At 45.1% G+C, this 14,175-nt stretch overlaps 1 protein-coding gene across 1 annotated transcript in view; it reads left to right on the top strand.

Moving 5' to 3' along the window:
• LOC123748322 (alpha-2-macroglobulin-like) overlaps positions 1–14,175 on the top strand; it is a 289,251-nt gene that overhangs the window by 238,167 nt on the left and 36,909 nt on the right. Inside the window, exons 14-17 of the mRNA XM_069314664.1 lie at positions 5,995–6,221; positions 9,061–9,143; positions 10,780–10,901; positions 11,565–11,715. Coding sequence (XP_069170765.1) covers positions 5,995–6,221; positions 9,061–9,143; positions 10,780–10,901; positions 11,565–11,715 — 583 coding nt within the window. The remainder of the gene's footprint in view (positions 1–5,994; positions 6,222–9,060; positions 9,144–10,779; positions 10,902–11,564; positions 11,716–14,175) is intronic.

Below are 14,175 nucleotides of genomic sequence, written 5' to 3' on the forward strand. Positions count from 1 at the left end.
TTCCTTAGGTGTGTGTGTGTGTGTGTGGTCGGGAAAAAAAGTAGTTAGTAAACAGTTGATTGACAGTTGAGAGGCGGGCCGAAAGAGCAAAGCTTAACCCTCGCAAAACACAACTAGGTGAACACACACACACACACACGCAAACACACACACACACACACACACACACACACACACACACACACACACACAGCGACGGGTAGTAGGCCAGCGACGGTAGAAGACACACGCGATTAGCGAGGTACGCGGAAATTCGTCAATTTCTCGGGACATTAAAGGATTATTGAGGCTAGATCACACCTCTTGCAGTGTGTAGCTAGCAGGGTGCTACATAGCATAGTCATATCACTAGCGATAGTGCAAAAAAAAAAAATTTAGCTAGTGGAATCACCGGTGCATACAGCGTGGAGGACCGAGTAGTGACCTGACCTGACCTGACCTGACGGCCAGGTGGGACGGCCAGCCATGGAACTGCTGACTGTGTTTGTTGGGTGGTGACTGTGACTCCAGAGATTTGTGTAGAAAAGAATCGACATCGTCAATCTACTAGCACTTAGAGAATCACCAAGTGGAAAGGCGACGACTGAGCACCATCGTCAACCATACATCATTACTCATCTAGTTGTGTGAGCGGGAATCATACTGGTATGTACCCCCCCCCCCCCTCTCTGGTCAAGTAATCAGGTGTACAGTGTGAGGTAAAATATTATCAAATTCTTGTTCAGGATACTATATATATTTAAAATCTCGGTGTGGCTTGTAGCGAGTAGATTATCCCAATAATATACTCGCTCCAAATGCATTGTTAATATTCCTGTCAACCTTTGGAGATGAATGAGGTGAGGCGTTGCCCGGGCAACACGGTGAGGTGTTGCCCGAGCATTTAAGCAGCGGAGTAGCGAACATTGGCTAGTCTACTTTCAAGTGTGGTCTAGAGCAGACACTTGCGAGATACTGTACCGACGCTCAGTGCGCTCAACTCACACCAAAGTATCACCTGTGTACTTCTGTATATTCGACCAAATATATATATAGTATCTTAGTGTCTGTGTTTATTTGTCACCATACTTTACGTAACAATAGAACCGTTACAGGCTCATTCTGGGTAGAAGTTACCGCTTCCGGGAACTAGTGACACACGTAAATGCACGCATGCATGCACACGCACGCACAAGCACGCATGCACGCATTCAAGCCCACGTATGTATGCACACACACACACACACAGGCTAGAAGGGATTAACACCTTTTGTGGAAAGGAGATAAAACCTCTCATAATCCACCCCCCTCTCTTACCTGCTGTAAGCTGAACACCTCACCTCCTAGTAACCCCATCCCAAGCGCACACACGTTCTCTCTCTCTCTCTCTCTCTCTCTCTCTCTCTCTCTCTTGCTCTCTCTCTCTCTTGCTCTCTCTCTCTTGCTCTCTCTCTCTTGCTCTCTTGCTCTCTCTCTCTTGTTCGCTCTCTCTTGCTCTCTTTTGCTCTCTTTCTTGCTCTCTTGCTCTCTCTCTCTCTCTTGACAAGGGACAAAATGGCAGGAGGCCGCAACAGGGAGACGGGAAGCAGCCAGGGAGATCAAACAAAGGAATTGCTAACCCAAATTCTAGAGGAATTCAGGAGGGAGATGAATGAAATGTGGATTACAATTAACAATCTGCAAAGTGAGCTAGCATCAGCAAGGGAGGAGATCAAATCTCTCACAGAGAAAAATAAAGAGACTGAGCATCAGATTATCATCTAAAGGGAAGGTGGGAATGTTACATTGGAAGGAAATGCCTCTGTACCTGATACATTTGCGGATATACTGAAAAAGAGCTCAGAAGCAATGGACACAGTGAGGGAGGTAGCGATGCAAGCAGCTACGTCACAGGAAGCAGCAAGGTGCACCACTCAACTGCTGGAGAGAAAAAAAGATCAGTGGTAGTTGTAGTCATCAAAGAACAGGAAGGATCTGGCAAGAATGACAACAGGCAAGAATGAAATGGCAAGGATAGAGAGGCAGTACATGGGCTACTGAAGGGGTTACAGATGGAAGGGGCTGTACATAACATAGAGAAGGTTTTCTGGTTGGGCTGGTACAACAAGAACAGAAACCGACATTTAAAGGTGGTGTTTACAAACGAAACCACGAAGGAGGACATTCTCAAAAGGAAGAATCGTCTGCAGCATATGGAGGGATACAAAAAAGTATTCCTGCAGAGGGACAGGACGAAGGAGGAGAGAGCCAGGGCAGCAGAGGCAAGGAGAAAGCGCAGGGAGAGAGGAGCAAACCAGGAAATCACAGCCCTTAGCACAACAGTCCCAGAGACAAGAGGAGAACCCAAAACCAGCATCCCAGCAACACCAGAGGGGAGGGCCACACCACCACCCCCCTCTGCATAGAAACCCTCCCTTCCCTTCACCCTACCTGCTCCCACCCAACCCTCCCTCCCCCTCACCCCATTCTGACCCTGACACCCCTTCCTCATTCCCATCATGTCCCCCCTCCCACCTTTTTCCCCCTGTCCCCCCTCCCCCTTCATCCCATACCCTCCCTATCCCTCCTCCCCCCTCACCCCGTATCCTCCATGTCCCCCCTACCTCCTTAAACCACACCATACCTGTCCCCCCTTCCCTTAAACCCCCCACCCCCCACCCCAAAATCCTCTGAGACTCTGCAAACCACCTCACAGATCCTCTCACCCACAGAACAGCTTCCCACACCAGCAGAATGCTTGCCAAGAAAGGGACATGAAAATGAACAGAAGAAAGTGAGCTTCAAGGCGATGTACACTAACATAGATGGGATATCAAATAAAACAAGTAAACTTGAAGAATGGGCACTAGAAGAAAACTCAGACATAATAGTACTCACAAAAACAAAGTTAACGAAAATCATAACAAATGCAGTGTTTCCACAGGGCTACTATCTAGTGAGGAAAGAGAGAGAAGGGAGAGGAGGAGGTGGTGTAGCTCTGCTACTAAGAGAAGGTTGGAGTTTCGAAGAACTGTGAAGAACAATTCTGAACTGGTAATTCAGAACTGTGAAGGTTTCAGTGACTACATTTCAGGCACCATAGCAACTGGAGGACAGAAAATTATTATAGTAGTCATATATAACCCCCCACCGAATGACAGAAGACCCAGACAGGAATATGATAGAAACAACTTGGCCACCATCAATATAATAGAGAGAGCAGCTTCTGTGGCTAGCAGGAACGGATCCAGACTTCTAATCATGGGAGACTTCAACCATGGGAAGATAGATTGGGGGAACAGAGACCCACATGGAGAGCTAAGCTGCTGGATGTGGCAACAAGAAACTTTCTAAGTCAACACGTCAAGGGACCGACAAGAATGAGAGGAGGGGATGAACCAGCCTTGCTTGATCTGATATTTACCCTAAATGAGTCGGATATAAGGGAAGTTAAGTTGGAATCCCCCTTGGGAATGAGTGATCATAGTGTATTGAGCTTTGAGTACCTGGTTGAGCTGGGAATTATCACCCCCAAAAAAGAACTGGGAACCAAAGGGCTGGCGTACCGAAAGGGAAACTATGAGGAAATGAATAAATTCCTATGGGATATACATTGGGACACAGAACTCGGAACCAAGTCCATACAAGACATGATAGACTATGTCATCCAAAAATGTCAGGAGGCTGTAAGCAGGTTTGTCCCAGCCCGACAGGAAAAACCAGAGAAGCAAAGGAAGAATCCGTGGTTTAATAAGGAATGTATGAAAGCAAAAGAGCTGAACAAGAGGGCATGGAGGAACTTCCGTAATAACAGAACACCAGAAAGTAGAGTGAGATACCAGAGAACTAGGAACGAGTATGTCAGTGTGAGAAGAGCAGCTGAGAAAAGGTATGAAAATGATATAGCTAATAAAGTCAAGACCGAACCAAAGCTACTACACAGTCACATCAGGAGGAAGACAACAGTGAAGGAACAGGTGATGAAACTTAGGGTGGGCGAGGACAGGTTCACAGAGAATGACAAAGAGGTGTGTGAAGAACTCAACAAAGGTTCCAGGAGGTCTTTACAATAGAAGAGGGAGAAGTCGCGGCGCTAGGAGAGGTGGCAGCAAACCAGGTGACCTTGGATAGGTTCGAAATTACAAGAGATGAGGTTAAGGAGCACCTATTGGAGCTGGATGTGAGAAGCTGTTGGGCCGGACGGAATCTCACCATGGGTATTGAAAGAGTGTGCAGGAACACTTTGCTTGCCACTCTCCATAGTGTATAGTAGGTCACTGGAAACGGGAGATCTACCAGAAATATGGAAGACTGCTAATGTAGTACCAATATACAAAAAGGGTGACAGTCAAGAGGCACTGAACTACAGGCCAGTGTCCTTAACTTGTATACCATGCAAGGTGATGGAGAAGATTGTGAGAAGAAACCTAGTAACACATCTGGAGAGAAGAGACTTTGTGACAACCCATCAACATGGGTTCAGGGAGGGTAAATCTTGCCTTACAGGATTGATAGAATTCTACGATCAGGTGACAAAGATTAAACAAGAAAGAGAAGGGTGGGCGGACTGCATTTTTTTGGACTGTCGGAAAGCCTTTGACACAGTACCCCATAAAAGGTTGATGTATAAGCTGGAGAAACAGGCAGGAGTAACTGGTAGCACGCTCCAGTGGATAAGGGAGTACCTAAGCAATAGGAAGCAGAGAGTTACAGTGAGGGGTGAGACCTCAGAATGGCGTGAAGTCACCAGTGGAGTCCCACAGGGCTCTGTTCTTTTGCCTATCCTTTTTCTGATATACGTAAGAGATCTCCCAGAGGGTATAAACTCATTCCTCTCAATGTTTACTGAAGACGCCAAAATTATGAGAAGGATTAAGACAGAGGAGGACAGCTTGAGGCTTCAGGAAGACCTGGACAAGCTGCAGGAATGGTCGAACAAATGGCTATTAGAGTTTAACCCAAGCAAATGTAATGTAATGAAGATAGGGGTAGGAAGCAGGAGACCAGGTACAAGGTATCATTTGGGAGATGAAATACTTCAAGAGTCAGAGAGAGAGAAAGACCAGGGGGTTGATATCATGCCAGACCTGTCCCCTGAAGCTCATATCAAGAGGATAACATCAGCAGCATATGCCAGGTGGCTAACATAAGAACAGCCTTTAGAAACTTGTGTAAGGAATTTTTCAGAACATTATATACCACATATGTCAGACTAATCCTGGCGTATGCGGCTCCAGCATGGAGTCCATATGTAGTCAAGCATAACACTAAACCGGAAAAGGTTCAAAGGTTTGCCACCAGACTAGTACCCGAGCTGAGAGGAATGAACTACGAGGAGAGACTACGGGAATTAAACCTCACTTCGTTGGAAGACAGAAGAGTTAGGGGGGACATGATCACCACATTCAAGATTCTCAAGGGTATCGACAGGGTTGATAAAGACAGGCTATTTAACACAAGGGGCACACGCACTATGGGACACAGGTGGAAACTGAGTGCCCAAATGAGCCACAGAGATATTAGAAAGAACTTTTTAGTGTCAGAGTGATTGACAAATGGAATGCATTAGTAAGTGATGTGGTGGAGGCTGACTCCATACACAGTTTCAAATGTAGTTATGATAGAGCCCAATAGGCTCAGGATCCTGTTCACCTGTTGATTGACGGTTGGGAGGCGGGACCAAAGAGCCAGAGCTCAACCCCCGCAAGCACAACTAGGTGAGTACAGTCTTCTAGGCTTCCAGCGACACAGACTGTGCTACACAGTCTTCCTGGCGTCCAGCGACACAGACTGTGCTACACAGTCTTCCTGGCTTCCAGCGACACAGACTGTGCTACACAGTCTTCCTGGCTTCCAGAGATACAGACTGTGTTAGGCTTTGCTCCTTCTTCTAACAGTGACTTACGATAATGTCTAACCTCCTCATTCTAACTTAAGTCATGCCATTCACAGATCATCCTGGAGCGGTAACTGCTTCAAGTCACTCAAAACATTAATGATGCCATTCATACTTATGTGTCTACTGTCTTGGTTTAGGTGTCTGTGAGGGTGCAGGAGAGTGAGGAGTACCAGATCTTGGAGGAGGCGACTGAGCAGATTGTGCTCGGGAAGCGTAGCTCTTGTGTCCCGGCACACGACAAGGTCGTTCACATAGTGAGGATCAAACCCCTGGTGATCGGAGAAGTCAACATTAGCGTAGCTGCCTTCGTCGACCATGAGTACTCGCAGCCCTGCGGCTCCGGAGATTCATCCATCAACAGAAGGTCAGCAAAATATTCCTTCTTTCCTCACTACTCATCAGCATTCAAGTCATGATGAGGATTTTAATAATAATAATAATAATAATAATAATGATAATAATAATAATAATAATGATAATAATAATAATAATAATAATAATAATAATAATAATAATAATAATAATAATAATGATAATACACAAGTAAATAATCTTTATGTGATAATATCTATGATAAAATCAATTTGAGCAATGCGGCAGAGTGAAGAACTCCATTACCAGCCTGAGTGCATAGGGATTATCCTTTACCCCTGCCAGAGTGCATGGCAGATTATCCATAGGTAATGGATAATCCGCATGCACTCTGGCTGGGGAGATGAGGCTGCAGAGTTGGGGAGCTTCATGCTCTCCTCTGCAGGCTGAGGTTCTGTTCTTTGGTCACTGGTGGGCGGTTTGTTCGGTTGTTGTCTTCTACTTCTCTGGCCAAGAATGATTCAGGTGGTTCCCGGAGGGGTCCCGAGATGACTGATGCCTGGCAGGTCTTCGTGCTCCCGATTCTGCCTCGTGGGTGCTATGTTGGCAGACCCCACTCCCTGGGTATCCCGTTCTTTGTGTCAGGAAAGCTAAGCAGCTTGTGGTCTGCCCTCAGGCCTCTGATATTCGTAAATATGCAACTTTGGCTGCAGTTTTTTCTTTAAAAATGTCGAGGACTTTGGGGCTTAGAGGTTTACATGGTTTAACCGGGTCTTGTGGGCCCAACACAGTGGGCTCAGTATCCAAGAACAGCGCCAATTCAACGCCGAATCAACGTCATCAACGTTTAATTTACTTTGATAATGCTGATGCATCGTCGAACCAGCACCACTCTTGGATATTGTGCTCACTGGGGATTTGGTGAAAGTTCCTGGTCCCAGTCGGTCTTGTTTGACCTAAGACCTGCCGTTTCTCCTCATCCTCCCTGATTAGTTCCTTGTTTGCCTTCTGCTCTTTAGTTAGCTTCAAGAAGCCATGAAGCGGCTCCTCCCACAAAACTATCATTGAATATAATAAAACGCCTCGTTCTGGTGGCTCCCAGACTCCATCCCTGCCAGGTTAGTCAGTTCCTTGTGCATCACTCCGAACTGACCTGCAACAGGCTCTTGGCAGAGGCTTCGAGCCGATTGGTGCCGGCCATAAGTATTAACGGGCGTGAGCTAGTTTTGAGTGAACAAATTGTTTGGAATGAATAGTTTGGCAGGTTTGATGCTTCATTTCCCATGAACTCTGCAGTTGTCTGTCAAGCTTGACTGACTTTCTGGATGGATTCCTCAGTGAGGATGTTGACAAGTCACCTGCTTCTTGCACCTCACTCAAGAGGCCAGGTTCTGGCTTTGATCTCCATATAACATCTGATTTTTCTATCTACTCTGTGATTGTGAAAAAGTAAAGCAAAGTAAGGAAGAAAGGAGGGGATAAGGTTGGATAACATGGATAAAGTTGAGGGGGGAACTAAGGTAGAGAGAAGCGAGTGGGGATAGAAAACGGGGAGCGAACTGGAAGAGTGGAGGTAGGAGGAATGAAGGAAGTGGGAGGGGGAAGGAAGGAGGGATAAGAAGGAGTAGGGAGAGTAGACAAGACTGTTATTCTGTTATACTATCTATGATGTTATACTATACTGATATTCTAAGATGTTCTGATGTTTGCTGCCACCACCTGTCATTGAAACTAAATATAAATTCCACTTAAACAATGTGACAGGAGTACTGTTTAATTTATCACTTTCTAAATAAATTCCTAAGTAAACCCGACTGGTTAAGTGAGGCGAGGTGGCGCGCGAGCTCCTCTCATCAAGCCACACCTTCCCTCACTCACCTCACGGTGCCCTCACTCTCGTTCCTACCTTGTTCATCTCGTTATTTCTCTAGTCTTAACTCTTACTTGAGGGGACATTGGTTCAAAGAGAGGACTGAACAAAAGTCAAGCTTGTTATTCTACACATAGAAATTTATCGAATCAAATTATTTAAAATTATTTCAATTTACAGCAATTGATATTTAACATTTTAACATCCAATTATTTAACATAATATTGACCAAATTAAAAAAGGAAGGGGGGGGGGGTCACCCACTCCATGCACGCCCACACCATACATGGCTAAATGGTTTAGACTCTACTAGCTTGTCACCACTAAGACACACTTCTGGTTTAAGACAATGCATAACTGAACTCTTACCTCACTAACAAGTTCACCCAGGGGTGGGTGATGGCTAATCACCAGCCCGGATGGAGAAGCTGCTTGGATGTACTCACCCTTACAAAGGTTCCACTCTCACTGCTCAACCACCTCGCTGGCCGAGCCAGGGGCGGGTACTCTCGCAAGCCAGAACATGGCTTCTTGGTTGAAAGTACTGCTGTCAGCAAAGCTGTGCAGGCTCACCTCACCAACTACCACCTCGCTCTCGACTAACACGCACACACGTATACACTCACACACAATTACAACTCACAATTATACGTGCAAGAGTGCAAAATACTTGCACTGTTACATAAGTGCAAAATACTTGCACTGTTACATCCAGCAGGCCAAAGACCACTTGGGCTCCAACAGAAAAGAGAAATTTCATTACATTTAGCACTTTTTTCTAGATTTTTATCCCTTTTTTGCAAAAAGAAACTCGTAAAAGATAAAATAGAAAATTTTAAGAATAGTGAATAAGGGTAAACCAGAACCTAGAGATTAGCACACTCCAAGAGATACACTTAATTGCTTAATTCATCCAATACAATCATAATAACTTTGTAATAGTTCTTCATAAACTAGCTAAACAGTATGCTAGTATAAATAGAACGAGATGGTTTAAATACTTTCCTATAATCGTTTTCAGAGACTCACTGATAAAACCCATCACAGTGGAGGCCGAGGGGTTCCTGAGAGAGAAGAGCTGGAGCAAGTACATCTGCTCTAAAGGTAAGGATTTACCATCATTGTTGTGTAGCCGTGTACCTCCCTCGGTGATCAGTGTGACTGTCACCCTCAGTGATCAGTGTGACTGTCACCCTCAGTGATCAGTGTGACTGTCACCCTCAGTGATCAGTGTGACTGTCACCCTCAGTGATCAGTGTGACTGTCACCCTCAGTGATCAGTGTGACTGTCACCCTCAGTGATCAGTGTGACTGTCACCCTCAGTGATCAGTGTGACTGTCACCCTCAGTGATCAGTGTGACTGACACCCTCAGTGGTCAGTGTGACTGTCACCCTCAGTGATCAGTGTGACTGTCACCCTCAGTGGTCAGTGTGACTGTCACCCTCAGTGATCAGTGTGACTGTCACCCTCAGTGATCAGTGTGACTGTCACCCTCAGTGATCAGTGTGACTGTCACCCTCAGTGATCAGTGTGACTGTCACCCTCAGTGATCAGTGTGTCTGTCACCCTCAGTGATCAGTGTGACTGTCACCCTCAGTGATCAGTGTGACTGTCACCCTCAGTGATCAGTCACTGAGGGTGACAGACACTGAGACTGTCAACACTCGGCTCGTTACTTAAGCTCTAGGCCCAACTCTACATTGGTGCTTCACGCGGCTAACGACCAGATCATTTTGCATGATCATATGCCATCAGTCCCATCTCTCTCTTACACTAGACTCGGTGAGATGTTTGGTGATATTGACCTTGTCATTATACTGATAACGATAATTAATAATAATAAACAGATAAATCACACTAATGTGATATATATCAGAGACTATCACCTGGAGCTGTTTAGTGACTGGTGACCAAGGCGCTGTCAGCCGCTTACTCCACCGCGGTACAGTGGTAAGGTCAGGCGTCGGCAGCTCACAGGCAAGGAAAAGGTGGTAGAAGAAGAATGCTTGAACAATGGGTAGAAGAAGGATGCTTAAATAGGGTACTGGAGAGAGGGGGAGATTGGAAAAGGTGTACAGGAGAGAAGGGGGGATCAACGGGGAGAAAGTTTGACATGGGAGGAGATGGGAAGAAAAGACGGGACAGGGGAAGCAAGATGAGAAGGGGAAGATTCGGAGATAGGGGCGAGGGAGACCCGAGCACAGCCGGGTATCCTCCTTTAGTATATCTGTAAAAGAGAATGTCTGCTTGTTAGTCTATCTTCGGTTGGAGGCGATGGTTGTAATTAGCCTCATTCAACTTTCCATGGTGAATTGTTATTGTATGGTAATCGTCAAAGGTGGATGCATTCGACCCCTCATGCCCCTCTTTAAGTTGGATTGGCTCCTATTGCTACAAAGACCGACTCTAAGGACAATCAACCCAATATTATTAATTTCATAGTTTGCTCACAAGCAGATTTCTCGGCTGTTACTGGATGGAGGGAGGTAGGATGGGAATGACAGAGAATTAGGGAGTTGGAGTGAGGAGGAGGGGTGGGGGGGGGGGAGAGAGACCCGGACATCACTTGGTACCCCATCTAGAGTTATTTATGCAGTCCTCACACTGCTCTACCAAAATTTTGTTTCAGTGCTAGTCATTATTTTTGTATTAGAAATGACCTACACAAGACTTGTTTTAGGAAATACTCATTGTATATTGTTTAGATATTTGGTGAAGTATATTTGTTGTTGTTGCAGACTTTGAGACTGGCGAGGACTCGCTGGAGGCGTGGGAGCTGGAGACCCCACAGGTCATGGTGGAGGGGTCAGAGCGAGGCTGGGTCACGGCCGTCGGTGACCTCATCGCTCTCACACTCGAGGTATTCACTCACTCACTCACTCACTCATGTTCTCTGTGATAGTTATGTGTAAACCTTAAACCATAGGGACTATCTTGTTGAGAGATCAGTGTAACAAGGTGAGCAATATCCCCCCATATGTTGGTTACATACTAACATGCATCAGAGTAAACATTAGTGCAGCTCAATACCATTGTCAGGTAAGATATTCTGGGCTCTCATATCACCTGTTTGGGCGTCATGATCTCTTTATATACACTAATTGATTAAAATAAAAATTATATGCCTTATCGACTTTCATGCTGGATACTATAGAACAATTAATGCTCCATTCTCTATTTTTATAAAATTTTGTGGTGTCCTTTCTTTGAAGTTTAGTAAATTAATGAAACAATTATTTTTCAAATATTTAGAACAATAATTCAATCTCCGTTTAAATATCATCTTATATAGTTCTTATAGTAGTCATTTTAAATATAATTTTCCTTCTGCTTTGACATCACAAGAAATTATTACACTGTAATTTCTTGTGAAGTGAAAGAGACTTGCTGATGACACTAATAATAAAGTGTTGCATGCACTTTACATACACCGTGTTGCATGCATACAACGGTGGATGCTTGGTGCATGTGCAACGGCTTCTTAACACATTATAACCCAGAATATTTCCATAATTCCTTGAAGAATTTGGGGAGCCTGATCCGGATGCCGTACGGGTGTGGGGAGCAGAACATGATCAACTTCGTGCCCAACATCTTCATCATGCAGTACCTGAAGGCCTCCAACCAGACCACCCCGGAGACCACCAGGAGGCTCCTCACCTACATGAAGACCGGTAACCTCATTATTATCTCTATCTATGTAAGGACAGTTAGCCAATATTTCTGGCTATGGTCGGTCTGAGGTCTAACAACGTGGGTGATGACTGGTCAGTACCTGCTGTCCCTCAAGCTAAGTAATGTTGTTGTTGTTTTAGATTCAGCTACTTGGAACAAAAGTTCCAAGCAGCACGGGCTATGGTGATCCCGTATTAGTCATCAAAACTACGGCCCACAATGGTTCCTGGACGTGCCCATGTTTATAACCTGAGTTAATGCTAAACGCGTTAGTTTACTGTGAACAAGTGTGGGCCGGAGTTTACATGTGCTTCAGAACAACTCTGGCTGCCTCGTCAGCAAACTCTAGCAATGTGGTATACGTCTCTTATTGATATCGTCGTCAGGCAGAGAGCCCGTACTTGGGCTTATTCCAGGTCCCCCGTAGTCAACTATAGCTAACCCTGGTGGCTCTACTACACTTTAGAAATTCTCGAGTACCTATTTACTGCTAGGTGAGTACTTATTTACTGCTAGGTGAGTATCTATTTACTGTTAGGTGAGTATCTATTTACTGCTAGGTGAGTATCTATTTACTGCTAGGTGAGTATCTATTTACTGCTACTTAATTACCTATTTACCGCTAGGTAAACATCGTGCGCAAGGAAAAAATGTTCAACCGTTTCTGTCCAAGAGAATAAACCCCCAGGTTATTAACCAAAGACGTAGACCACTGTGCTAACAATAAGCATTTGAAACTAGACGAACCAAACTATGGAAGTGAAGGGAATTGCCTGGGGAAAGCCCCAAGCCATCACGACTATATAGCACTTGGAAGGGGACAGGATAAGGATTTGGGATGGGACGGGAGAAAGGAATGGTGCCCAACTACTTGGCGTTCAATCCCCGGTCGGGAATTGAACGCCAACCTGCATGAAACGAGACCGTCACTCTACCGTCCAGCCCAAGTGGTTGGGTACCAAACTAAGGAGGTATATGCTAATTATCACAATGATTATAATTGATAAAATACCTTTAAAACGCCGAAATTTGTACTCTACTGTCGATGGCATCCAGAGTGTGGAACACCGCGGGGACCAGATGCCGGGTTACCACTTGATTGGTATCTGACTGGCTCACCGTTACAGCTGGCTCATTGTTACAGCTGGCTCAGTTAAAGCTGGCTCAACGTTACAGCTGGCTCGACGTTACAGATGGCTCAGTCAGAGCTGGCTCAACGTTACAGTTGGCTCACCGTTACAGCTGGCTCACCGTTACAGCTGGTTTACTTCTACATCTGGCTCACCGTTACAGCTTGCTCTGTTAGAGCTGGCTCACTGTTTCAGCTGGCTCACCGTTACAGATGGCTCAGTTACAGCTGGCTCAACGTTACAACTGGCTTTCATCTACATTTGGCTCATCGTTACAGCTGGCTCACCGTTGCAGCTTGCACGAACGTACAGCTGACTCACCGTTACAGCTGGTAGAAAGAGGCAGCTGAAACGGTGCCAGCTGGCTCACCGTTACCGGAAATGTTAATAAACAGAGTGTGGAAGTAGGCTACAGGGCAGACACAGCTTCAGAAGAGGAATTTACAGATTTACATATTGTGAAAAATACAGTGAAGTCTAAGCTCTTATAATGGTAGATTTTAATCACTACACAATGGATTTTGGGTGAATCCAAAATCACAAGCCGAGGAGGAACAATTTCTCGGCCGGGTCCAGGACTCATATTTTTTATTCAGCACGTGGTAGAGCCCACACGAGGGAGCAACATTCTGGACCTTGTGCTAACACCAGAGGAGGTCGTGGTCGATCAAACTCAGCAAGAGGAGAAGCTCGCCCCGTAATATTCTAAGATGGAACACAATTATAGAAACCCGTCTGGGACGATGACGTTCTAGACTGCTTTCGAGGAGTTCTTGTATGATGCAGTTCCTGTATCACAGAATGAGACAGGAACTGCAAAATACCTCCTGGTAGTCAGAGACGTGAAAGCTTCGTGGGGAAATTAAAAAAAATCATCACTGAGCTTGGATTTGAGTGAGTACCAAGAAGGAAAAGTAAAAGGAGGAGGAGGTGGATGACGGGTTGTCACCAGTGCTATAACAGCAAGGCAAAACCTCTGGAAGAATTAAGAGTCAACCAGGAGGCACACGGGTTCACACATATAGAAGGTCATTTATTTCTCTGCTCAGGGCACAAGAACAGGTAAAAGGAACTATGAAAGAAAACTTGCTCAAAATATAATGAAAGATCCAAAGTATTTTTATGTCCACGTGAGAAGTAAAATAAAGACAAAAGACTCGATAGGACCCTTCGAAGATAAGACCAACCAAATTTCAATTGATGATAAAAAGGCAGCCAACGCTATGAATACTTTACGTTAGTGTTCACACTAGAAAGATTAGCCAATTTAAAAAACCAAACAGATGTTTTAAGCAGAAAAAGATAATGAATCAAGGAATATTCCCATAA

This window comes from Procambarus clarkii, chromosome 79, assembly GCF_040958095.1.
Source record: "Procambarus clarkii isolate CNS0578487 chromosome 79, FALCON_Pclarkii_2.0, whole genome shotgun sequence".
In the NCBI taxonomy this organism is placed as follows: Eukaryota; Metazoa; Arthropoda; class Malacostraca; order Decapoda; family Cambaridae; genus Procambarus; species Procambarus clarkii.